The 21,098-nt window shown below is 44.0% G+C and overlaps 1 protein-coding gene across 1 annotated transcript in view; it reads left to right on the forward strand.

Annotated features, from left to right (window-relative positions):
- Window positions 1-21,098, forward strand: part of PRR5L (proline rich 5 like) — a 103,386-nt gene that overhangs the window by 59,801 nt on the left and 22,487 nt on the right. The window contains exons 5-7 of the mRNA XM_030199461.1: window positions 695-752; window positions 15,238-15,329; window positions 17,874-18,014. Coding sequence (XP_030055321.1) covers window positions 695-752; window positions 15,238-15,329; window positions 17,874-18,014 — 291 coding nt within the window. The remainder of the gene's footprint in view (window positions 1-694; window positions 753-15,237; window positions 15,330-17,873; window positions 18,015-21,098) is intronic.

A 21,098-nucleotide genomic window follows, 5' to 3' on the forward strand; every position in this document is an offset into this window, starting at 1 on the left:
ATAGAACACTTCTTCATGATGCCGATTCATTTCTGGGCTTGCTGCACATGAATCCTGCATTATTAATACAAATGTTGTCTGATTTGCTCCCATTTTAATCTTCTAATGTATACCAGGGTTATATCCCAGGTGTTGCCTGTTTAGCTTTTTGAAATTAACAACAAAGAATAATCTTATTGAAGAGGAGCTATGGTATGAATGTTTTCTCTATGGGATTTGTTAAGCAAAAAGATACAATACACGTAGAACAGCTGTTTGTATGAAAATATTAAAGTTTGAATACATATAAAGTTAAAAACATTCCTGCATTATAGCATGTTAAGCCCAAAACTTAACACACTTCAAAGGGAATGGGCCCCTTAGTGAGCTAAAGGGACATTATATTATTTTTCTAACAGCTGTTTTTTTGAATTGGAATTGGATGTTGATATAAGTGGAATCACACTGCTGTTGCATTGGGCTCAGCCCATCAATTTACCAATACGTGCTGTCTGCCGCACCCCTAGTGGCTGCCTGTTCTGCCTTCTAATACATCCTCAATTTTCTTGCTTTTTGTTGGTGTCTGGCAAATGCATCTTGCTAATAATGACATTTGTTTTTACCATTTTCGGTGTATTTTTAAGCAGTGTTTATAGTCACATGTGAAACTGCAGCTCACATTTTTCTAGATTTTTTTTTCTCCTCTGTTTTGCAGAACCAGCTGCTTGCCAAGGGGCTTCTGTTTGTAGAAGAAAAGGTGAAGCTGTACGAGGGTGGGTATGACATTGGAGATGAAGTGTGGACAGGACAGGACAAAATGTACAAAGCCCCAGATGCCTGAAATTAATTTTCTGTAACATAATAGAGCTTCCAAAGTGACTTGTGGAATGTGGAGTGAGACCCTTTGCATCTAGTTATCTCATGAGCATGCATGGACATTTTGTTTCTTGTGGTTTGCACATAATCTTTTTTGACCTGCTGAACTAGAGAGTAGTGCTGATGCCTTGGCATTAGGAGAGGGAGGAGAGCCAGGGCTACAATGTGTGAAAAATGCTTCCTTTATAAGAACATAAGAATAGCCATACTGGGTCAGACCAATGGCCAATCTAGACCAGTATCCTGCTTCCAACACTGGCCAATCTAGGTCACAATTAGCTGACAGAAACCCAATTAGTAGCAACGTTCCATGCTACCAAATCCAAGGCAAGCAGTTGCTTCCCTCCTGTCCATCTCAATAACAGAGTTTTCCTTCAGGAACTTGTCCATATCTTTTTAAAATCCAGATACGCTAACCGCCATTACAACATCCTCCAGCAACGAGTTCCAGAGCTTAACTATTCTTTGAGTGAAAAAATATTTCCTCCTATTTGTTTTAAATATATTTCCATTTAATTTCATTGAGTGGCCCCTGGTCTATGTACTTTTTGAATGAGTGAAAAATTGATTCACCTCCACACGTTCCACACCACTCAGGATTTTGTAGATCTCAGTCATATCCCGCCCCCCCCCCCCCCCCCCCCAGTCATCTCTTTTCCAAGCTGAGGAGCCCTTAACCTCTTTAGCCTTTCCTGATATGGGAGCAGTTCCATCCCGTTTATCATGTTGATCACTCTTCTTTGAACCTTTTCTAATTCCACTATATCTTTTTGAGATACTGCAACCAGAATCGAACGCAATACTCAAGATGAGGTCACACAATGGAGTCATACAGAGGCATTTATAATATTTTTGATCTTATTTTGCATCCGTCTCCTAATAATTCCTACCATTCTGTTTGCTTTTTTGGCCACTGCCACACATTGGGCAGAAGATTTCAGTGTATTGTTTGCAATGACACCTAGGTCTTTTTCTTGAGTACTGACTCCTGAAGTGGACCCTAGCATCAGATAACTATGATTTGCATTATTCTTCTCAATGTGCATCACTTTGCATTTGTTTACATTAAATTTCACCCTCCATTTGGATGCCCAGTCTTCCAGTTTCCTAAAGTCTTCTTGCAATTTTTTCACAATCTGCATTCGTTTTGACAACTTTGAATAGTTTCGTGTTATGTGCAAATGTAATCACCTCACTTGTCAATCCAATTTCCAAATAAATATGTTAAATAACACCGGTCCCAGTACGGATCCCTGTGGCACTCCACTATTCACCCTCCTCCACTGAGAAAAATGGCCATCTAACCCTACCCTCTGCTTTCTGTCCAATAACCTATTCCTAATCCACAGAAGGACATTGCCTCTTATCCCATGACTCCTTAATTTTCTCAGGAGTCTCTCATGAGGTACTTTGTCAAAAGCCTTCTGAAAATCTAGATACACTACATGAACTGGATCAACCTTTTTCGACAACATGTTTATTCACACCTTCAAAGAAATGAAGCAAATTGGCGAGGCAAGACTTCCCTTGGATGAACCCATGCTGACTCTGGCCCATTAAACCATGTTTGTCTGTGTGTTCTATAATTTTATTCTTTATAATAGTTTCAACTATTTTGCCCAGCACTGAAGTCAGGCTTACTAGTCTCTAATTTCTGGAATCCTTTTTAAAAATTGGCATCACATTGGTCATCCTCCAGTCTTCAGGTACTACGGACGATTTTAATGACAGGTTACAGATTATTAGCAGCAGATCAGCAATTTCATGTTTGAGTTCTTTCAATACCCTGGGGTGTATACCATCTGGTCCAGGTGATTTATCACTCTTTAACTTGTCAATTTGGTTCAATACATCTTCCAAGTTCACTGAGATTTCTTTCAGTTCCTCCGCATCATCACCCCTGAAAACCATTTCTGGTATAAGTAGATCTCTTTCATCCTCTTCCATAAAGACTGAAGCAAAACATTCATTCAATCTCTCCGCTATGGCTTTGTCCTTCCTGAGTGCGCCTTTTTTCTCGTTCCTGGTCAAACAGCCCCACAGATTCCCTCGCAGGCTGGCTACTTCTGATATATCTGAAAAAAAGTGTTACTATGAGTTTTCATCTCCGTGACAAGTTTTTCTTTTTGCCTTCTTATCAGTGCGTTGTATCTTGCTTGACAGTGCTTATGTTGCTTTTTATATTCTTCATTTGGATCCTTTTTCCATTTTTTAAAGGATATTCTTTGGGCTCTAATAGCCTCTTTCACCTCACCTTTTAGCCACACTGGTTGTCGTTTGCTCTTTTTCCCACCTTTGTTAATACGTGGAATATATCTAGCCTGGGCTTCCATCATGATATTTCTAAACAACATCCATGCCTGATTTAAAGCCCTAACCTTTGCAGCCAATCCTTTCAGCTTCTTTTTAACCATTTTCCTCTTTTTGTCATAGTCGCCCTTAAAAGCTGCTGCAGTAGATTTCCTTAGTGACTTAACTCTAGATATCAGCTCAAATTAGATCATGTTATGATCACTGTTTCCCAGTGGTCCCACCCTTGTGGAAACAGGAAATGAGGGCGGGTCCAGAGTCACAGCTCAGAGCAAACAGAAGGGAAGGCAGCAGACTCGCTGAGCCTGCTCGCTCTTCAATGCTGCCGCCGGGACCCTGGTAAGAGAGGGGGAGAGGGGGGTTGGCGATTTTGGAGGGGGGGCGACGTGCACATTGAGGGATGGGGGAGGGAGGGGGACTGGAACTCGGAGGGAGGACTGGAACTCGGAGGGAGGACAGAGTGAAGGACAGTGACAGAGGAAGGGAGGAAGCAATGGAAATCGGAGGGGAGGAAAGGGGGCCCTGGGACTTGGAGGGGACACAGGGAGAGAGCGAAGGGGGGGGGGGGTGGAAAACCTTGCTAGCGCCCGTTTCCTTTCATATAGAAACTGGCCTTTTTTACTAGTTGTGATATAATTTGTACCCCGCTAACAGTGTCCCAATGATTGTCCTCCTTCCACTAGATCTCTGAAATACCAAATATATCTACCTCTTCATTTAGTGCTATATACTCCAACTCTCCCATCTTATTTTTTAGGCTTCTAGCATTTGTATATAGACACTTCAAATTGTATTTGTTCCCTTGCATCTACAGGCTGCTTTGACGTTAATAGAGATAATTTGCATCCTTTACTCTGTTCTCACATTGAACACTCCTGGCTTTCTTTCACCATTATTGGGATTCCCTGAAGATCCTGTTTCAATAGTATTCTTCAAGGATACTCAACACAGACCCATTCGCTCCTGAGCGACTTGTCACCCCCCCCCCCCTCATTTTAGTTTAAAAGCTGCTGTATCTCCTTTATAATGTTTGCACCAGCTTTATGCAAAATACAAAATGTATTTCCTCTCCCTGGTGCCTTCCTGGTGGGAATGGAAGCATTCAGCTAGAAGGCCAAGCAATCCAAGAGGTTGAAAAGGAGGTGTCCTGCTGCTCTTGTTTCCCAAATTTTTTGGGCAAGACTGACTAAAGAATGAGAACAAACATTTAGGAGTCATTATCAAATTAGCACACACCTTGTTTTCCTTTGTCTCTTCTTGGCTGTTGTAAAACTGGAAATATCTCTGTTTTTTTTTTTTTTTAGACAAGTGGGGGTTAGGGTGCCAAAACATCAGGGGTGGGCAAAATACATCTGTGAGGGAGGACCAACCTACTGGAATTAAAATTTTGGCCCCCCTGCCAAGCTGTAGTAAATTAAGTACACACAGCCTGTGAACAGTCATACCTGGCTTAATATGGTTGTCTTCTCACACAGTATTTCTTACACAGTGTGTGAAGCTGAACCACAAACGTGCCACAAAATGTAATTTCTCTGGGCTATTTATAGTTTAATTTTAAAGAACTGAGGGAGAGGGGAAAGAGCTAGGGGGTATGATTTTACTAAAGTCCAAGTCTCAAATGCACAATTCACTGTAAATTACCAGTGCTGCGTGTATTCTATCACTGTAACAATCAAACATATAAACGGCGAGTGACCGACTCACTCGCAAATGCGCAGTAGAGACTTCCCTCTCTGTCCCGCCCCCGCGTCAATACGTGATGACGAGGGCGGGACAGAGAGGGAAACTGCGCCGCCGAGGTTGATACCGCTCCCCCCCACCCACCCACCCGAGGTCACCGCTACCGTTACCCCCCCCCCCCCCCCCACACACACACACCCGGCCCGGGCCCTCTCTCTCTCCGCTACTAAACTTACACCTCCATTCGCCGGAACGCAGCACGCACATCAGCTGAGCTGCCGTCGGCCTTCCTTCCCTGCCTTTGTCCCGCCCTCGCTGACGTTACGTTTAGTAGCGGAGAGAGGGCCCGGGCCGGGTGGAGGGATGGCGGCGGCGACTCCGGGGGGGGGGGGGGGGGGAACGGTAGCGGTGGCGACCTCACGGGGGGGGGGGGGGGAGGGGGAAGGGAGGAAGGAAGGAAGGAAGGAAAACAGGAAAACCCCAATACCAGCCCGTTTTTACGGGCTCAACGGCTAGTATATACATATGGCATATGTAATTTCAGAAAATCTGCTCGTCCTACCCCCCCAACCCCCCTGAACCCTGGTCATGGCTCCTGGTAATGGCCAAAACATTTGCCCACCCCTGTGAAAGCCACTTTTTATGTTTAAATATCTTTATTGAAACAAACAATAGCAACAAAATGATCGAGATAAAGAAATATTTTCAATCATTTCATTCATTTCAGTATTTATATACTGCTTAGACCTAAGCGGTTTACAGTTTTCATTTTACAGGTACTAGGTCTGTCCCTAGTGGGCTCACAGTCTAAGTAGTACATTGTACTACTGTTGTAGGGATATGTGACTTGCCCAGGGTCACATGGAGCTGCAGAGGGAATTGAACCTGCTATCCCAGGATCTCAACCCACTGCTGACTATTAGGCAGCAGCAGGAAGTGAACCTAGTTCCCCAGGTCTGCAACACTAACCATTAGGCAACTCCTCCACTCCTTAAACAACAAACTTAAAAAAAAAGCAACTTTTACGGGTCCATATTGAAAGTTATTTAACTACTACTAATCATTTCTATAGTGCTGCTAGATGTACGCAGCGCTGTACATTATAAGCAGGTACTTTCTCTGTCCCTAGAGGGCTCACAATCTAAGTTTTGCTACCTGGGGCAATGGAGGGTTAAGTGACTTGGCCAAGGTCATAAGCAGCTGCAGTGAGAATTGAACCCAGGTTGCCAGGATCCAAGCCCACTGCACTAACCATTAGGCCATTCCTCCACCATCCAGAAATGGCTCCTGGCTGGTTAAATCACCTGTTGAGGGCTAACCATAGATTTTTAGCAGCACTTAGCTGGTTATTGCTGCTAAAAATGTTCAGTTAGCACCTAACACAAAATTAGCTATTTTGGGAACGTTCCGGAGTCAGCACTGGGCTGGTTAAGTGCTGATATTCAGTAGTTAACTGGCCAGGGTAGCTGCATAAGTAGAACTGCATAAAACACAGTCCTATCTTCATGCAGTGCCCCGTAGCTGGTTAACTGCTGAATATTACACTTAGCCGGTTCCACAAGCCTGGAAATTCTAGGCAGAAGCCCAGACATAGCCTGGCATTGAATTTCTGGGTAAAACACTGGTGGTGGGCGGAAAAACACTGAATATTGGTCCCTTAGATATTTTCCCTTTCTCTCCTTCCTTTTACCCAGGTGAAAGAATAAAGGACCAACTAGGTTAAGATAAGTACAGGGTAGGGGTCATGGATGTAATATACCACCTTTCTGTGGTATAACCAGAGTGGTTTACACTTGTGACCCGCTGAGCAAAAAGATACCAAAAGTGGGGTTACAAATAACAGAGATAAAAGCTATAAAAATTTGGAGGGCCAACTTCCATTTTGAAAGCTTTGTGTACTATAGGGTCAGTAGAATGGAACTATGCAATCTTTCTTACAACATTGATGTTTTTCATTTATTTATTTAGATTTGCTCACACCTTTTTCAGTAGTAGCTCAAGGTGAGTTACAGTCAGGTACATTAGATATTTCTCTGTCCCAGGAGGGCTCACAATCTAAGTTTGTACCTGAGGCAATGGAGGGTTAAGTGACTTGCCCAAGATCACAAGGAGCAGTAGTGGGATTTGAACCCGCCACCTCTGGATTGCAAGACCGGTGCTCTAACCACTAGGCCACTCCTCCACTCCACTTTTCATGTTTTACAGCCTAAAAACCGCAGGTACCTAAATGGGGTATGTGATTTCTGGGGTTAATTACTTTTTTTTATTGATAAATGTTTCTAATTTTTAAAGAGTTAATTGGTCCATACCCGAGTCTGAAATTTTTGCAGGATTATGCAGATGATTGTGGTATAGCTAAGTAGTACTGTTTCACTCAGTGGGTCACATTTATGATATTCATGTATTGTCTTTGTCTCTAGTGGGCTTGCAATCTAAGTTTTTGTGTACCTGGGGCATAGGCGCTGACTCCATGGGTGCTGTGGGTGCTCAAACACCCCCAATAATTTGGCAGTGGCACGTGACAACGGTGACGTGACCGCTCCCTCCCTGCACCGTCCATCCCGACTCCTTGCCCTGCTGGCTGCACCGCTGTCTGTGCTGTCCATCCGCCCACTCGCTCCGCCTCCTACCTGGCTCCTTCTTTCAATGCTCCGGACTGACTCTCCATGTGCAGACACTGCCTTCGTTCGCCGTCGGAAGCTTTCCCTCTGGCTCTGTTCTGTTTCCAGTCCCGCGTAGGCGGGATGATCAATCAATCATCATCATGCTGCAACAGAGAGGCAGAGCACAGAGGAGCTTCCGGTCCCAGAGTGGAGCTGCCGTTGCGACGCTGAAGAAGCCCGAACTTAGGCAGTGGTGGGGTGGGCCAGTGGCACCGCGCGTGATGGCGTGATCATGTCCTTGGTCCTCCTATCCTGTCCCTCCCGAGTCCCGAGCCGGCTCCCGCTCCAGTCCCTGATGCTCCCTGCCATGGCCCGCCCTGCACAGCTTCATTGTTCAACTTCTGGGCCCGTGTGCAGCAGTTCCCTGCCCCGCATAGGTGGGAATCGCAGGATGCTGCAGCCTGCAGGCTGCAGAGGGAGAGCTCGGGAGCACGAAGGCAGCTGCTGTGTGGTCAGTGGTGTGCTTACCAGCGGTCTAGATTGAAGGGCAGAGACTGAGAGCGAGCCAGAGAGGATGAGGTACAGGGAAAGGAGCCAGCCCAACCTCAGACGACGTAGGTAAGGTTATTTATTTAGGTGTGTAGACATATAAATCTGCATTACAATTTGTTAAGCCTAAAGCTTAATGTAGTTCAGTAGAAGGGCCCCCTAGTCTAATTAGCTTGTACGAAGGTGGTTATTGGTGAATTTATTATAAAAGAGTAATAGTATGTTTGCTGATTCATAATCCAGTGTGAGCATTTGAACCCAATAATTTCACAGAACCATATCCCTGTGGTGCTGGTGAGGCTGGAAATCGCACTGCTTTCTCAGGAGGGAGCCTGGAACTGGGAGGGGGGAGGGAGGGGGGCTGGAATGCGGAGGGAGGGGGAAGGAGAGGGGGCGGGGGTACAGTGGGGAATGCACCACCTCTAAAAAAAAAAATTTCAGCATCCCTAATCATTTTGAAAAGTTGGCTCCTATGACCTGGGGCTCAGGGTCACAAGTGCCTCCTTCCTGTTCCCTTCCCCCCTTTCCATCCTCCTCCCTTGTTACCCCCACTCCTTCTTTCTAAGTGGAAATTCACCAAGAGCAGCTGGTTAGAACTTGGTTCTTAGGATCAGCCTTCATCAGATCCTTCCCCCTTCCCACCAACTAAATCCTTAAACCTAAACCCACTAATCCTACCCCCTTCCCTTCCTATCTCCTGGAAATTGCAAGAAAATCCCATCTTAATAATCATTCAGGACGAGGACACCACACTCCCCATGTTAAAAATAATTCAAAACATTGCTACAGATCTGTGGAGATAAAATATTAATTGCTCCAAGCTCACTTTGCTACTTTTTAAAATTCACAGCTTTATTATTTTAACCAAATTACACAAATAACCATTCAGAAACTCACGTATCATTACCAGATGGTGTAACTCTCACCCACATTCTAGTCCTCCTAAAATGCTACAAGAAGCTGAGAGCACAATCCAAACTAATCTACAAGTCCCAGGTGGCATCAAAGAGGGAGCCCAGTTTGCACAGAAATCCTCAAAGTGGCCGGCTCAATCTGCCACTATTGCTTCATACTTGTATATCAAACAGACCGAGTTTCACCAGAAAGTAGCATTCAGCATAGTTGCATTCTTTCAACCTCTCAAGATATCTTGAAAAGCAACAGCAACCAGAAGCTTGTAGAGCTTATCATACCGAGAAGACTCGTTCATGAAGTTCTCTGGTAGCCCAAATAAAAGAACTTATTATGCTTCCCTCTTCATTAATTCAGTGGACCTCAGCGGTGTCACTCAAAGGTTCGACACTTCATTAACTTTAAGCTTTACACACCAACCTCCTCATAGGTCCAGTCTCCTCTATAATTAATAACAATTCAGTAGCAGATAGAAGAACTGTTGGGGGGGGGGGGGGTGACAAAATTCCCCAGCCCGGTCTCCAAGGGGGGGCCTGGTGCCAGCAAGCTTCTTTCGAGTCGGTCTCCCTCTCCTGCTCCTGTATGCTGGCTAGGACCCGGATGATTGCATTAACGTGATAACCTGGGTGACCTAGGATATCACATTAATGCAGTCATCTGGATCCTGTCACATGGGCAGCAGTAAGAGCAGTCAGACGCAGAAGGTAATGGAGCAGGTGACCCAAATGTATGTGGGGGAGGGGGTTAGAGGGAGGCAGTGGCCCAGGTGGGGCTGGAACGGTCTTGCCCCGGGGCCCCCAGCTGTGTCTCTAGGCGGCCCTGAAGAACAGCCTATGACAGCGGAGCTTCATGTTGAAATACTGCACAAATTCTCTGCCATACTTTCTTCCAAAATGCGAGTGCCAAAGAACAAGTGAAAAGCGTGTGCTCAAGCATTCCAACAGACAATGCACAGAACCAGCACTGATTAGATGTACAAGGACCTAAACATTGAAAATGAACTGGCGTTCATACAACCCTATGGGCTAGAAAAAACATGGCTTGTGTTAAAGAGACTGAAGCTAAACAGCGAACAGTTTTAGTCCAGAACATCTTCCACTTGACAGGGGTTATACACACAGCAGCTTCTGACTCCCCAAATCTGTTGTAAGGATGAATCACTGGAATTTAACATCAAATGATGAAACGGCTTGTACAAATTAGATGCCAAGATCCGCTGAACCCTAAAAGAAGCACATGAAAACTGAAAAAACTTCAGACTGCCCAAAATACAGCAGCGAGACTCATCTTTGGCAAATCACATTTTGAGAGCGCAACTCCTCTCCGTGCAAAATTTCACTGGCTCCCTATCGAAGAGCGAATCAACTTCAAGGTCCACACATTAATCCACAAGATTATCCACGGTGAATCTCCGGACTATATGTTAAATCTGGTCGACCTCCCATCAAGGAACATGTCTGAATCTTCGCGAAATTACCTCAACCTGCACTACCCCAACTGTAAAGGACTCAAGTACAAAACTTATTATGTATCCAATTTCTCCTTCCTAGGCAGCCAACTCTGGAATGCCCTCCCTAGACCTATCCGATCAATCTATGACCATCTACCATTCAGGAAAGCACTAAAAACCCATTTATTCAAGCAAGCCTACCCAAATGACCCAGACTAATCTTATGAACCCATATACCTAACATATACCGAAAAGACGACGACACCGACCCAGATTATATATCCCACCTTACCCCCCTCTCCATTGCCTTTCTCCACCTACCTATCTATTCTGTTACTCTGTTATACTTAATTTTTACTCTATCTAGCAATTTTCTGTATTCCCCATTATTGTGTAAGCCGCATTGAACCTGCTTTTAGCGGGAAAGTGCGGGATACAAATGTAATAAATAAATAAATAATCCAGATATTTCATCAAGCATTGTTAAATTTCCCTTCCATGCTTTTAGTGCATGGAGGAACTGAATACATTTGTTGCACTGGGTCTACTTTTTAAACCTATAAACTCCCAGCATGCTGTAGACTTAAGTGGCCTCCCCCCCCCCCCCCCCAGCTTAATTTGGGTTCATTGTCTATGGTTTGGGGCCCTTTTGCACAATCACTGCATTGTGAAACTTGAATGCTTTGAATCATTCCACAGCACCTCATCACCTCTCCTCTCATCTCCCTTACAAATTTGCTTGTGTGCTGCTCCTGGCTGCTCTAATCTGAATCCTTTGACACCATGCTTTCCACATTGCTGAATGCTTAGGCCAGCCTCCCTGAGCTGGTATGTTATGCCATACTTTGGCCATAATCCATTTAAAATCCATCTTCTCGAGGCTGGGTGCTCACTGCTGTGATGGTCCCGATTCTTAACAAGTTGGCAAACAAGAGGGAGGTGGTAGGTTCTTTCCAGGTTCTCGACAAGTAGATCAAATGTTTTTAGTGGCTCTTAATTTTATCCAAATTTGCTTTTATGACTTGACATTTTGCAATATCTAGGTGGTTACAATAAACAAAATAGAGCAGTACAATAAACTTTCATAATCCAGATAGTTATCTTCCTCAGTTCTACTCAAAGTAGCCTAGTGGTTAGAGCACTGGGCTGACAATCAGGGGGGCCCAGTTCAAATCCTGCTGCTGCTCCATGTGATCTTGGACAAGTCACTTAATCCTCTATTGCTTCAGGTACAAATTTAGATTATAAACTCTCTGGGGACAGGGAAATCCCTACTGTACCTGAATGTAACTCACTTCGAGCTACTACTGAAAAGGTATGAGCTGAATCCAATAAAAATAAAGTAAAATGATCATTGAAAAATCTATTATTTATTTAGTTCCCCCCCCCCCCCCCCCACAGAATATTTAACCAGAGCGGTAGGTGGTTTTATTTATTTATTTTTTTAATGCATATTATTGTGGTTTAAATATAATCTAGATAATCAGCACCAGTATCTGGGTATTTGTATGTCAATTCCAGAAATGTGTAAGTCAAGGGCAGTGAACTATTTGTGTGTGGGGGGAGGGGGGGGGAGTGATGTTCTATTGATGTATATTGCATGTGTATTTTTTATTGTAATTCCTGGCTACGACCAGCTCTCTTTACTGTGATCCGCATTGAACTGTGAAGCTTTTGCAGAATATAAGAATAAAATGTTATGTTATGGATACCATCCGGTTCTGCATATCCAGATTCAGCGCTGACTGGCTGTACTGTTCACTTTGCTGTGATATCCAAACCACTACCTGGATAAAGCTTTTCTGCTGTGCAAACTTTATCCGAATAGTCTATCGCCATTAACCTGATAACCTCTAGTTCTGCCCAAGCCCCACCCTTGGCCAACCCCAGTTCCAAGGCAGTCAGAGGAAATATTCAACGGCACCATCCAGTTAGTGTTTAATATTGATGTTTATTAAACTTGTTATACCGCCAATACTGATTGGCAGATCTAGGCGGATTACAGTTCTAAGTATAAAACATTAAAAACAGGAAAGGAACACCATATATCAAACAGAAGAGTGGACAATGATCGCACAAGAGCACACGGTACAGTAAATAAAAGAAATCCGTTCAATGCAATGAACCTGGTTATTCATTTCAACTAAACCTTAAAGTATAAGGAATCAAATTTCACTCAGGTGGTAAGGAGTAGAATTAAAAGCTAAGGTAAATAGATGTGTTTTAAATTTAGGCAAGGACAATTCACGGAGGGAGGTCATTCCATAATTTAGGTGAAAAGAAAGAGAAAGCTGAGTGGCGAATTGATTCATAATGAGCCATTTGGGACTATGGAGGACCAAACGATTAGAATCAAGTGAATGAAGCAGACGGGAGGGTGTACAGGGAATGATGAAGGAGGGCTGTCAAGATAAAAGGCTGAATGTTCCACTGGCCAGCACTTTGGACTAGACTCTGTAAATCACGCCTAAAAATTTGGTGCTAAAATGAAATTTGCCTAAGTGCATTCCATAAAGTATGCCTTAATTTAGGCGTACTTTATAGAATACACCTAAATTTCCACATGGTTTATAGAATACATTGAGCACCGGTCTGCGTGACTAAATTTAGTCGTGAGCAGTTACGCCAAGCAGACTGGGTCTATTCTACAACAACGCCCATAGATTCTAAAAATGCCTGTGACCCACCCATTCCACGCCCATGACCACACTCCCTTTTCAACTATGCAACTTAGAATTTATGTGCAGCACGTTATAGAATACGCTTAGACAGTTCTGTGCATAAATTCTAATGCCAGTTAGTGTCAATAATTGCTTGTTAATTGGCAATTATCAGTATTGATTGGCTTGTTAACTAATTAGGCTATGTGCATTGTTATTGAATACGCTTTGATTTCCATGTAGAAATCTTGGAACGATATATAGAATCCAGGGTTATATCTGATTTATGGTTTATGTGACATGATGCATCACCAATCTCTAGAACAATCTAGGTCATTTACATAGGTAGGAAGTGCTGCTAACCAGATAAGTGCTAGCCACTGGATAGTTTCCCCTATTATTATAACTTGTCCCCTAGGCAGGCAGCTGTGTCTCTAGCCTCAAAGGCTGCAGCAGTTGCAGCTGCTAAGATGTCCCACGTACATTTGCACCAGCTGGAGTCTAGCTGCACATTTTCCCAAAATGCCTAGAATTTGATGGTGGAGTTGATGGGTTCGCTCCTGAAAATGTGGTTTTCCTTTCTTTTATTTATTTATTACACGAAAGAGAGAGGGAATTAGTCTGTTGCTTCATTTGACTGTTCTATCCTCGAAATATTGGCGTTCCTTGCTTTAGTCTGTTCTCTACCTTGTGCATTTATGGAAAATCCCCAGTAAACATAAACATATTTCCCTTATTTGCCCTGTTTGTCTTGATTAGATTGTAAGCTTTGTCGAGCAGGGACTGTCTCTTACACGTTCAGTGTACAGTGCTATGTACGTCTAGTAGCACTATAGAAATGATAAGTAGTATTCTTTTGGATTCCGGAATCTTGCTACTCTTTGTCCTTATCCCTTGTTTGTCTTGTTTGCCTGTCTTGATTAGATTGTAAGCTCTGTTGAAGAAGGAATGTCTTACATGTTCAGTGTACAGTGCTGCATACATGTAGTAGCGCTATAGAAATGATAAGTAGGCTCCATCCATGTTCTGCCCATATTATGGCCCCAAGCATGCCTAAGTATGGGTGGAGTAACAGTGGGTGCCTTCTTGTCACATCACATACTTTACCCTGGGTAATTTTGTGAAAGCAAGCCAGTAGAATTATCCCTTTAAAGTTTCATTTGTGCAAGAGTCTGTGGACTGTGATTCAGCAGGTCACTGTCAGAATGGCATCCCATTGCAAAATTCCAGCTACTGGCTGGGTGTGATGACATGGTCTTTCAGTAATTCTCCATCTGTGACTTTTCATACAAAAGCTGCAGTGTTTGCATTCCCAGAAGAAGCCAAGAAGAAGGTTCTGCCTTCAAAAGCTAGTCAAAAAGGGCCAGATTCAGTAAACCGCACTGAAACCTAGATGCTTGGGAAAATCTGCATTAAGCGCTGTTCTATGAAGGGTACTCCGGGCTGAGCCCCCTTCATAGAATAGCACTTAGTGTGGGTTCCCATGCCCAACTTAAGGTGTGGGGACTTAACGTCTGCTGAAACTTGATGTAAATTTTGGCGTGCAAGTTGGGCACGTAACCCCAGTATTCTATACTTATGTTTACAAGTTGGTCCTGGAGTACCCCTTGCCAGTCAGGTTTTCAGGATATCCACAATGAATATGCATGAAAGATATTTGCATACAATGGAGGCAGTGTATGCAACTCAAGTTGATGCATAGTCATTGTGGATAGCCTGAAAACCTGACTGGCAAGGGGTACTCCAGGACTTGGGAAACACTGGTATAGAACACTGCACTGAAATTTTTGGAATGCCCCTGACCCACCCATGGCCATACCCCTTTCGGGTTGCATGCAGGATTATAGAATAGCATGTAGGCAGTTCAAATTAGCGCCAATTGATATCCATAATTGTTAATGGCTCGTTAACTAATCCTGTGGATCTTGGATCTGCATCCAAATTTGAACGATCTTTACAGAATCCGTGGAAAAATGCATTGTTAGGATGATACCTTTAAAATTTTATTTCTATTTATTACCTTTCAAAGTGGATTAACATGGTTACTACACTATTTTATCCAGGAGAATCGGGAAGTGAGTTTCTTTACATCTAATTTCCAATCCTGTGGACCTCTTGGCCCAGAATGCTCAAAAAAAGATCTGATTGATACATTTGTCCACAATGAAAGCAACAAGTTTCCTACATTTTAACTCATTATTACTGTTAATGTTCTTAGGGGAAAACCGTGTTGGCATTCTGTCTGACACCTGGGATCACTTCTTTACAGAGACACTTCCCACTCTCCAGGCCATTTTCTACCCTGTGCAGGTAAGACCCTGCGTTCCTGGTGGAGCTACATGGTTACTACTTTTTCTGGAAGAAAAAAAAAAAAGAGGTCAATTGTAGGTTTCCAATACTTCAGTATAAAATAGCTCTGCTGGCAGTAAACTTCCCAGGGGCTTCAAATGCAAGTACCAGTTGCACCTTCTGGCTTCCTGTGCTTTCTGCATTCTGTACAAAAAGCCAACCTTATTTGAATGTTTTGATCTGTCATTAACCATTTCTGTCCTGAGCCCTTGAGCTATTAATTGAAATTGTATTTGCATGCTGCAACAGCAGTTAATAGCAACATTAACCACAGTAATGAATGATTAACAGAATAGGCACTTTGGATAAAACCCTGAGCTGCCTTGGCTGGCAGAGGACTGGCAGAGGAGAGGAAGAAGAGAACGGGAGGCGGGAGCAATGTTTAGCATTGCAAATCAGAAATCCTTTAATGGGAAATTTTGAAAACAGAAGCAGCTGAGGGTTTTGAGCTCCCCTGGGGGCCATTAAGATGGCTGGTTTGGTTTAAAGTGCTGCTAATGTTTAGGACCTTTTAATCTAATGGTTCCTAAAAGCCATATTAAAATAAAGGTCAGCACAGAAGCTGTTGGGTAGGCGATGACTTTGAATGTATGTGCTGACTTAGTCCAGTAAAGCCTTGATCTCGCCTACAGCTTGTTTGACCTTTATTTCTTCATCTCTAAGCAGACGCTAACCACACTGCTTCATTAAAAACCATTTAGAAACATCTGGCAGTAGGAAGAAATGAAGAAATTGTTACAAGGAGTCAATGTGTGATTGTTGTTAACATCACCAGCCAGGGCCAGAAACGACAAAATTTCAAAATGATTGGTAATGCCAAACACAATACAAATTACCCCTTCCTATGCACAATGGAGCTTGCTCAATATTGGAAATGCCCCCTTCTTATCTCCCCATCCACCCCCCCCCCCATGTCCAGCATCTCATCTCCCAGGGCCAGTTCTACCTCTAAACTAGGCATCTGCATGGAGTGGCAGCATGACAGGAGAACATCCTCTCTCCCATTCCTTACCCCAGTCTGGGTACCAGCATCTCCCCCCCCTCTCTTCCCTATGCTACTGCCCTTACCCTACCTCTTCTGGGGCTGTTTCAAAAGTACTCCGCACCAGCATGGGGCCTTCCATCAACAGAAACATTTACAAAACTGTTTTTTTCTGCCGTCATCTACTATGTTACTATGTTTTATAAGACTGCTTGGCGAAAGGCAGAACTGTGTGGGTACATGGCTATCGGAGGCAACATTTAAACCATTTACAGCTCGGTTCCTCTGTATTTCCTTATCTGATTCTTGATCTTCTGTTTATAGTCACCCTCTACTTGGACTTACTGAGCAGGAGCATATAGACTAGTCCACTGTTTCCCAGGTTCAGTCCTGGAGGTGTACCCTTTTCCCAGTCAGTCTTTCAGGATATCCACAATGAATATGGATGAAAGATATCCTATATAATAATTCTCAGCTCCAACGTTCTGTTCCTGGCTTGAAGCCACATTCTGAGGTGGTCTACTAGGCTGTGTAGATCAGATGATGTCGGATGCATTATGACGTCACATGACACCTCCAACATTCTGTGCCTGGAATGAAGCCACATTCTGAGGTGGTTTGCTAGGCTGTGTTAGCTCAGGGTCACACACAGACACTCTCTCTCTCTCTCTCTCTCTCTCTCTCTCTCTCTCACACACACTCTTTCACTCTCTGTGTGTCACTGTCACCCACACTCTCTCAAACACACACATACACTCTGTCTCACTGCACACCCCTGTGCTCCTGCAAGGGCTTGCCGGAAGGAGGAGGATATGGAGACGCGCGCACACACACACACTCTGTCACGCACACACACGCTCTCTCTCTCTCACACACACTCTCTCAAATATACACAGTACGAGCAAAATCTTCATGGTGCCCATTTCATTTGTGAAATTACACAGGAACGCAACACACAATGTGAAGGTGCAAAAAATAAATTAACAGCAACACAACACATGGGTTAATGCACAAACACACAGAGAAACCCATTTGGAGAATTACAAATTAACCAAAAAACAAAAAAACTTACTGCCCATGGGACGAGGATTACTGCACATGGTGGTACAACACGGCAACACATGATTTACACATTAAAAAAAAACAATTACACACTCATGGATCATCTTCTACATTATACAAACTACACAAATATTCCTTCTCATTATAACACTTTTCAAACAACTGTTTGGTTAAAAAAAAAAACCTTTCAAATGAAACCTTGCTAGCACCCGTTTCCTTTAAAACAGAAACGGGCCTTTTTTACTAGTTTGCATATAATGGAGGCAGTTCATGCAAGTCTATCTCATGCATATTCATTGTGGATATTCTGAAAACCTGACTGCAAGGGGGTACTCCAGGACAGGACTTGGGAAACACTGGACTAGCCTATACTATTATGGGGGATCATAAACATCCAGCAAGTCCCCATGCTCATCTGCTAGTGACTCTGGGTACAGTAAACTCTGCTTAATCTTTTCCAGGGGCAGGAGCTGACCATCCGCCAGATAGCACTGCTAGGATTCCGAGACCTTGTTTTGTTAAAGGCAAATTTGGAAGACATTCTCCCTCTGGTGCAGATGAAACTCCCGGCCTCCATTGTACAGATGTTGCTGGTACTTCAGGTGGGCAGTGTCCCAGCTTTTGTGTGCTGACAGCAGTTTAAGAAATGAATTTAAATATGGAGCAATTCTGTAACACAGGTGCTAACCTAAACATGCCCATTGTGCAAATAAAAGTTTAGAATAATGGCATATTCGTGCATAGGTGTGCAAACAAGGGTAAATTTCTCGAAAGGTTGCTGAAATTTAGGTGTTGAGATGATGCGTGCTATTAACCACCTTTATGAAGAGAGTCACTCAAGGCGTACAGTTTAATATTTTGTTAACAGCGTAACAATAGTAAAATGACCAAGTATAAACATAAATACATCACTGAGGTAGACTTGGAAACAGCAAATTGAAACGTAATAATAAGATTAAAATGAAACAGGATCAAATATATACACATTTAACAGCCTGTAGAACAATCATAGAACAGAAATATGATAAATGTCAGTTAAATACAAACAATACCATAATACACAGCATGGAAGAACATTCAAATAACATCAATATGATAAGATGTTAGCATGACACCAATGAAACATCTAATACGCTTGTAATAGAACATTAAATAACATGTAGAGAAGCATTAGCATCATATCTAATACAGCTTACCATGTAGCCGAGGGGTCAAGTGCAGATATGTAGATGGGGACAAGATATGCTACAGAGTCAGTTGGGATAAATAGATGGGTGGCTAAATGTAGGGCAAGTTCTTTGTACAGTTAAACAAGATACTAGCATAAGCCCACAGTTCTGCGTGTAATTTTTAATATTCTGCAACTGGGTGTACCTCTTAGGCATGCCCCCGACCTGCCCATGCCTTTCCCAGGTCCACTCCTCCTTGCCATTGGGTGCTATGGAAATTGCATGCCCAATGTATAGAATACCAACTAAAGTCAGTTACATGCCTAACTGCCAATTAGATCAAATTAACACCAATTATTGGTTGTTAGTCAATTAGCATCTAATTAAATGATTAAGTTGGGAGTGTAACTGACCTTCTGTAAGTTTCAAACATAACTTACGTGGAGGGGCATTTTCGAAAGAAACGTCTGTTAATTTGGACGTTTTACAAAGACGTCCAAATTCCGAAGCGGGAAGAAGGTCATTTTTTAAAAAGATGGACGTCCATCTTTTGTGTTCAAAAATACCATGGTCGTCCTGCGATTTGGACGTTTTGCGATTTGGACGTCTTTGATTTTCGGCCATTTTCGAAAACAAAAACATCCAAGTCTAAAACGTCCAAAGTCAAGCCATTGGGACGTGGGAGGAGCCAGCATTTGTAGTAGACTGGTCCCCCTGACATTCCAGGATAACATTCGGGCACCCTAGGTGGCACTGCAGTGGACTTCATAAAAAGCTCCCAGCTACACATCTGACCATTGGTCCCTTACCTTGTGTTCTGAGCCCCCCAAAACCCACTACCCCCAACTGTACACCACTACCATAGCCCTTAGGGGTGAAGGGGGCACCTATATGTGAGTACAGTGGGTTTCTGGTGGGTTTTGGAGGGCTCGCAGTTTCGTCCACAATTGTAACCGGTAGTGGGGGTATGGGTCTGGGTCCACCTGTCTGAAGTGCACTGCACCTACTACTACTAAACTACTCCAGGGACCTGCATGCTGCTGTAATGGACCTGAGTATGACATCTGAGGCTGGCAAGTAATGTTCTTCATCACAATTTTTGAGGTTGGGAGGGGGTTAGTGACCACTGGGGGAGTAAGGGGAGGTCATCCCTTATTACCTCCAGTGGTCATCTGGTCATTTTGGGCACCTTTTTGTGCTTTATTCGTAAGAAAAACAGGTCTTTCTGAAAACATTGAAGTTTTAGCACTGGACATCTTTGCTTTGTTCCATTATGGCTCAAAGATGTCCAAGTCTAAGGAACGCCTAAGTCCTGCCTTGAACACGCCCCCTTGAGATTTGGATGTCTTTCTGATGGACTTCGGAGTTTCGATTATACCGTTTTGGACATTTCTGTGAGATGGACGTCCAAATGCCGATTTATGTCACTTTTTGGATGTCCATCTCTTTCGAAAATGAGCCTGATAGTGTGTTATTTGCACATGGGTGGAGCTCACACTTACACGCATAAATGATAGAATACTATAATTTACAAACATTTCCAGCATTTAGGTGCTAAGGGTAGAGCAAGTGCTGTCACCTAAGTGTTAAGCGCAGTTACACTAGTGATCTATAAAAGAAAGGAGGTGCCTACATTTCATTGGAGGAGTAGCCTAGTGGTTAGTGGAGTGGACTTTGATCCTGGGGAACTGAGTTTGATTCCCACTGCAGCTCCTTGTGACTCTGGGCAAGTCACTTAACCTTCCATTGCCCCTGGTACAAAATAAGTACTGAACATATGTAAACCGCTTTGAATGTAGTTGCAAAAACCTCAGGCGGTATATCAAGTCCCATTTCCCTTTCCCTTTCCCCTTTAAAGGACAGGCTTCTACCAGGTGCCCAATTATATGTCTGAAGAGCCTTCTTAACTGAATCTGATGCTGATTGGCCAGTCTCAACACCTGTGTGCCAGGGGCGTAGCCAGACTTCGGCGGGAAGGGGGTCCAGAGTCCGAGGTGAGGGGGCACATTTTAGCCCCCCCCCCAGCGCCGCTGACCCTCCTGCCACCAACTTTGACCCTCCCTGCCATTGACGAACCCCCCCCCCCTTCCACCACCAACCCACCGTCGCCTACCTTTGCTGGCGGGGGACCCCAACCCCCGCCAGCCGAGCTGAGGTCCTCTTCTTCACAATCCCGTGCAAGATGGTTTAGTTCTGTTTCTGTGAGTCTGACTAGAACGAAGCCTTGCGCGGGATTGGGAAGAACAGGACCTCGGCTTGGCTGACAGGGGTTGGAGTCCCCTGTCAGCAATGGTAGGTGACGGCGGGTTGGCGGCGGGAGGGGGGTAGAGAGGGTCGTCGGCAGGGGTTCCAGGGGCAAATCTACGGGGGCCCAGGCCCCCGTGGCCCCATACTGGCTACGCCCCTGCTGTGCACCCCTTCAGCTCCAGAATAGTGTCAAAGGGGCAAATTGCTGATTCTCTGAATAACTCTAGAAGTGGTGTAGCCACGGGGTGGGCACAGGCCCACTCAACATTG

This window comes from Microcaecilia unicolor, chromosome 4, assembly GCF_901765095.1.
Source record: "Microcaecilia unicolor chromosome 4, aMicUni1.1, whole genome shotgun sequence".
NCBI lineage: Eukaryota > Metazoa > Chordata > Amphibia > Gymnophiona > Siphonopidae > Microcaecilia > Microcaecilia unicolor.